The 6,456-nt window shown below is 27.5% G+C and overlaps 1 protein-coding gene across 1 annotated transcript; it reads left to right on the top strand.

Annotated features, from left to right (window-relative positions):
• The first annotated feature begins 1,534 nt into the window (after positions 1–1,534).
• Positions 1,535–2,190, top strand: LOC137821856 (B3 domain-containing protein At2g33720-like). Its single transcript, XM_068626636.1, has one exon. The coding sequence runs from the start codon at positions 1,664–1,666 to the stop codon at positions 2,183–2,185; it is 522 nt and encodes a 173-aa protein (XP_068482737.1). The 5' UTR covers positions 1,535–1,663; the 3' UTR covers positions 2,186–2,190.
• Positions 2,191–6,456: the final 4,266 nt, after the last annotated feature.

Genomic DNA, 6,456 nt, shown 5'->3' with positions numbered 1-6,456 from the left:
CATTATTATTCCATATCAGCAGCACATAATTATTAAATTAATTTTCATTTAGTTAATTAATTATTTTGATCACAGGTATTTTTAATGATTTATTTCAAGCACGATCTAATTAAGGTAATTCATATATATTTGTGTAGTAATTTAAAATAATTTCTCAAGCTTGACATAATCAAAAAGTTTATACATGTTCTTTTTATAACAGTTGTCTATAAAAAAAAGCTTTAATTTTTAGAATATGTTTTGTTTCATTTATTTTTAAAATTGAATGTCTTTTGTAATTTCTTAACTCTATTATTAACTCGTTATATTTATTGAATTGAAAGAAAGATATAGCCTTAATGGGTTTAAAGATTTTGAGAATTTTAACATAAGACTAGTCAAATATAATTTTACGTTTGAAATGGAGGCTATTTTTGTTTACTCAATCATGTCGCTTTAACCATTTTGTATTATGGAAATTCTACTTTTATTTTAAAAAAAAAATTGATGCAACAATCTCTGAATATCAACTACTTGTCATAAAGTTTACAATATCATTTCAACCATAAATTACTGACTGGTTAAATGATAAGTTGAAGGTAACAAAGGTGACCGAAAACAACGTGATGATAAATCATACTAAAATTAGACTTTGTTAAGTTTTTTTATATATATATATAGTCTTTGGCAAAATAATAAAAAACTTAGAAGATGAAGACAAGTTATGAATGACTTAACATTTTTAACAATAGACACATATGATGAGTATAATAAACCTATAGATTCACATTTAAATTTATTAAAAATGATGAGAAAATGATGATGCATGTATATTAATTTGTAGTACTGTTATGGAAAATTTAATCCTGTTGAGAAAATAAGTATTTGAGGACATATAAATAAAATATTTTGCCTTTTTGTGTTCGGAATTTTTGTATGTATAGAATTGCTCAATTGTTTGTGTGAACATGGATGAACCATACACAAAAAGTATTTAGATTCTATGGCAGGTGCGAGAAAATCAAATTTGAAGTTCTCATCGTTTCTGGGCGGTCCATTGTTTCTTGCTCATGGTCCACACAGTTTCTATTCACTCTTTCCTCTTTCTTCTCAAACAGCCCTAGATTCTAATCCCAATTTTTAATTACAATTTTTTTATATGTCAGACCAGAGGTTAATTAATAGAAAAATCAATTTAAAAATGAAAAAATATGAATAGAGGTGTTTATTTAAATTGGGGAGGGGTGTTATTTATTTACAAAAGTTTCATCTGATTTTAAAAAAATATTCCGATTATTAGAATAAAGTAAAAAAAAAAAAAACCAATGAATAGAAAAATTAAGAAAGAAACCAAGAGAATTTGAGTATTTGGTTTCTCCAACAAAAGATAATTACATAAAAGGGATGTTGACAAGTTGTATGGCATTGGATATTCTAATCCCATTCATGCTTTTGAAAAGAAAAATGAGAAATGCCCTTTCTACTGGCTATGACAAATATGAGAAATCCATTTATATGATTGAAGAAAGAGGAAATGAGACTTCACTTCCATTTCACAAATTCCAAAAGAAATGATATTAGGAACTGATGTGGTAGTGTAAACATTCAAAGCCCTTTCAACCTTGGCTGCGAGTTTACAATCACAAAAATCCCATCAAAGTTGACAAGATTCATCTCTTCCAACATGAGCAACCCTGGAGATGAAAAGGAGCTGTGTCAAAAGAAGAGGAAATCCACCATTTGTGAAGCCTCTAACTTTAGGACATCAAGGAGAAGATTCTGCAGCAACCAAAGTGAAGAGGAGATGAACAAGGGAGTTTCAACAACGTTGAAGCTTTACGATGACCCATGGAAGATCAAGAAGACTCTAACTGATAGTGATTTGGGAATCCTAAGTAGACTCTTGCTGGCTGCAGATTTGGTGAAGAAACAAATTTTGCCTATGTTGGGTGCAGATCATGCAAGAGCTGCAGAAACTGAAGAAGGGACCCCAGTTAGAGTTTGGGACATTGACACCAAATCCATGCACCAACTCGTTCTAAAGCGATGGTCTTCCTCCAAGAGCTATGTTCTTATTGGAAAGTGGAACCAAGACTTCGTGCGAAGAAGAGATCTAAAGAAAGGTGATGAGATCGGATTTCACTGGGATCCATATAATTGCATTTTCAATTTCTGTGTTCTTAAACGAGCTATGCCAGAGAATTAATTTCAGTCTTAGTCTTATTTTACTTTCAAATTAATCGTTGAGGGAATCACAAACATAACCTCTATATATGCTTATGTAAACATACAATAATGTTATTGTAAGACCTTCTTCTTCAAACTTATTATTTAATACCAGACTAGTTTCTACAGTGCTTCACATCCACATCCTTCTATTTTCATTTTTTTTTGTAATTTCCGTCCTACAAATCTAGGTCTAGCATGAGATCTTTGTGTGGTTGAAACCTTAATTCATAATCTATGTGTAATGAATGTTTATAATGAGGGTGTTCAATTCCCACTTCTGTTGTTACATATAATTGAACCATATTGTAGACTGATTGCACTACTTGCTGGTTGAAATCGAGACGATATAACTGATGTAAAATTACCCATTATTCGAGTATTTACCATAATATTTATATTTACAAGTCCTCATGAATTCATAAGTTGTTTATGATTCTTAATTAATCAATTCTCATTTTAAATGTTGTAAAGTCGAGACTAAATATAGTAAATATGCTAATTTTGTTGTCATAATGTAAAATAACAAATGTGATCGTTGGTTATAAACCCATTTTCAAGCATATTGTAGGTTCATCCATTCAACTGGGGTTTGAATGAAGGGAAAATTTTCCTGCACAAGTTCGATTGAACTAACTATTTTGGGAGGATTCAAGAAAATAAGAGTGAAAAACTTCTAATTATTTAGAAATCTAAACTTAGCATTCCTTTATTCAACAATTGCAATCTAGATTTATGATCAAATTTCAATGATAGGCAGACGAAATTGATCGTTCCTGTTAAGTGAACGTATCTTTGTTAACAAAAATTTTGCTTTATCCAAAAACAATAGAATAAATTCATCACTGCTTTAAGTTAGAGGATGCATAGCCTTCTGTCATATATATATCCTTGACCTCCTATTATGTTTCAAAGTTAGGTCTCAAATGTATATTTCATGTATAAACAGTTGGAAAATACATGTTGATACATAACCTAAACTATACACTTATTTTAGTTATATTTTCATTTTACAATTCATATTAGTTATGATGATTTCCCATGTTTTTCCTTTTTTTTTTATCATAATGCATTAATCATTAACAAGGTATCGCAGAAGAAAAGCAAGCTGCATTTTGTAAAGGATGAAACAACCACAAATGTTCTTTTTCTCTTTACACCACATGATCATCAGAATCTCATATATATCCCATGTAAATATTAAAATCATATTTAATCATGAATTTCTATATTTTGAGGTTTATGACAATTTAGTCGTTGGGGGAGTGAGTGATGTGAAGGGCAATGTCCTTTTATTTGACAATTTTTCTAATTTTTCCAAGGGGTTTCCTTCTACCCCTTCCTTTCCCTAGATGTTGAGGAAGTGGGTGGTTTGATTGCAATGTCTTTTTTTTTTTTCAAAAACATCTGATTTATTGATGAATGTATCTTTATTTTTGTATATATTGTTTATTGGAGATGAAAAACTAGAGAAACTTACCACTCTAAAGGCAATTATTCCAGAATTTGAACTTATAAATGGATTAAATATGTGTTCTGAAACAAAATAACTTATTTGATATTAGAAGTATTTCATTAACTGCTAATAATTTCTTACATTGTCAAATTGATAACTTTCCTTTTAATCTTACAATTATCAGTTTAATAGGACAAATCTCTTTCTAAAATATCTAAAAGGTGTTCAATATTTGAAAAGGTTTACAAAAAACTTTCTTCTAGCCAATAGGAGGTGACCAACATTTAGTTTTGTACTTGAGAAAAGTTTGAAGAAATCGACAAAGCATGAAAAGTTATTTTTGGTAAAGTATTCATAATGGTTTTTCATTATAAAACCTTGAAAATGATAAAAATGTGTTTATATTTCCCATCTACTTGGAGATCAAATTATTTGTGTTAACATAAATATAATAATTGTAAACCCATATATTTACACAATTTCAGAAATATTTATTTAAGAATAAGTAAAAGTTAAAATCATAAACTGAAAGTAGTAAAGAAAAAAAAAACTCCTAGCTATTGTCAAAAATCCATTTTTCATCTCAAACAAATTGGCACACCCAATGGAATACAACATTCATTGTTTGATTATATACGAAGAATGTAATGGTTAGTTTATGATTAAGTGTTAGTTATAAATAAATGGTTTAATATCAATTGCATGTTCTTTGTATGATTATATGTCAGTTTGATGTTGGTTTATGTGATTATGAAGTTATAAGATTTTGAATATGGCTAATAATACAAATAGGAATAATAATGGCAATAATAATGACGACGAAGAAGATAATAATAATAATAATAATATTTTTATTATTATTATTATAAAAGACAAATGTTATTGTGAAATAATAATCACTAAGTGGAGTCCAATATCAACATCTTTATAACTAATTCGGTGACAACTAGGGTTAGTCTAATAATGAACTTATCAGGAGTAATGTATAATTTTCATAATGACAACATGAGTGGAACAATACCACCTTTCCCCATAGTGGAAGTAGGAATATCGAGTCAAAGATACATTGGGAATATAACCTGATAAAGTACTAAAATGATAAGGTTGGTTAATAATCATTGATCAATATTTAATCGTAACTAAATTTGGCTTATACTTATGGTTGAAATCTCGAGAATGACAATTTAGACATTGATATCTCGAATACAACCTTAGAAGTTTAAAATAATAATGAACCATACCAATTTCAAAATGGTTGATATGTTAATTGAAAGAATTTTTGTATGTAACATCAATTGTCTCGTGGTGGAGGTCAAGTAGCTAAGTTACAATTAAATCATGGTGTTTGGATTATTACGCTTTTAACTAGAAACAGTTGTATCTTGATTATTAGCTATAGTTTTGACCTAGTGGTAAGTGCTTGATCCAAAAATTGGTATCAAAGACAATGTCACGAGTTCAATTCCTAGTGGCGTAGTACTTAGATAGGGATTTGCAAGTGACACTAATTATCATGTGATTAAGGGAGAGTGGTTCATGTCACAATTGACATGCTTATATGTTTCGATTTAAACCATAATTAGATGACTCAAATTTTATACACATATATAGTTTTATTGTACATCAAAATAACTTTTCATATGCTTTTATTTTCAATTTTTAATCAATTTCCTTTTTCGATGTAGTATTTGCTTTAGTTTTGTATTTTTAGCTCATTTGTCATTTGCTTGTACTTATTTTACCATAACTTTTTTTGTAGATATTATTTTTAATATAGTCTAATGGCATTGAATTTTAAATTTCTAGGTATTCAAAATGGACATATGTTTTGTTGTATTTAGAGTTGGGGCAAATTTGCTTTTTTTAAAAAAAAAAAAGAACTCATGCATATTCGGTTTTCCTTATTTTAGCTTAGACTTTTGTAATTGAGACACTAATTAGAACCCACATTTAGGACCATGTTTTCTTAAAATTATAGAGCATATATATAGCCTAAATATTCTCTAAAAAAGAAAAAAAAAATCATTTTTTAGTTTTCAATTTCATAAATTGTTTCTTCATCTCCTTTCTTTTTTTCTCTCAATTTTTGAAACGGTCTCTTCCTCTTCTCCTCTCATTTTCATTTTTTTTTTCTTCATCCATAAAAAATTAATTCTTGAGGATCAATTAATGAAATCAAGATAAAACAATCTAAATTGAGTTTTGTACCAGTCATTTGACACCCCAAATTTGATCTTCCCTCTAATATCAAATTTGTTCTTATTGTAATTTGTCTTTCAGATCTTAGAAATCAAATTAGTAGTTGAATGAATCATGATATATATATATATATATATATATATATATATATATATATATATATATATATTCCATTGAATGATATTTTATATATATATATATATATATATTCCATTGAATGATATTTTCACTACAAGAAAATTATTAAGTAGAAACCAATTTTAGAGACAAAAAATAATTAGTTATTATATTAACTAAATTAGATAGTATTTTAGAGACTAAAAAAACTATTGGTATCTAAATTAGTTTATATTATTGATAATTCTAAATTGATATATAATTAACTACCAAAGTTTTAGCTGCCAATTTTAAAATTTAAATAATTAGTAATAAAAACTTTAGTAACTAATTAGATACCAATTTAAAAACTATTTATTAATAATAAAAATTAATTTATATATCAATAATTTTTGTAGTCTTTAAAATAATATCTAATTTAATCAATAAGTAATTTTTTTTTTCTAAAATTGGTTTGTATTAATGATTTTCTAGTAGTG

The sequence above is a fragment of the Phaseolus vulgaris genome, chromosome 9 (assembly GCF_000499845.2).
Source record: "Phaseolus vulgaris cultivar G19833 chromosome 9, P. vulgaris v2.0, whole genome shotgun sequence".
NCBI classification, from domain to species: Eukaryota; Viridiplantae; Streptophyta; class Magnoliopsida; order Fabales; family Fabaceae; genus Phaseolus; species Phaseolus vulgaris.
Note: the sequence above shows the minus strand (reverse complement) of the source record. Positions and strands in the feature narration are given on the sequence as shown.

What these genes read in the sequence shown, in the direction of transcription:
- LOC137821856 (XM_068626636.1), top strand. Translation starts at nt 1,664, where the DNA reads ATGAGCAACCCTGGAGATGAAAAGGAGCTGTGTCAAAAGAAGAGGAAA.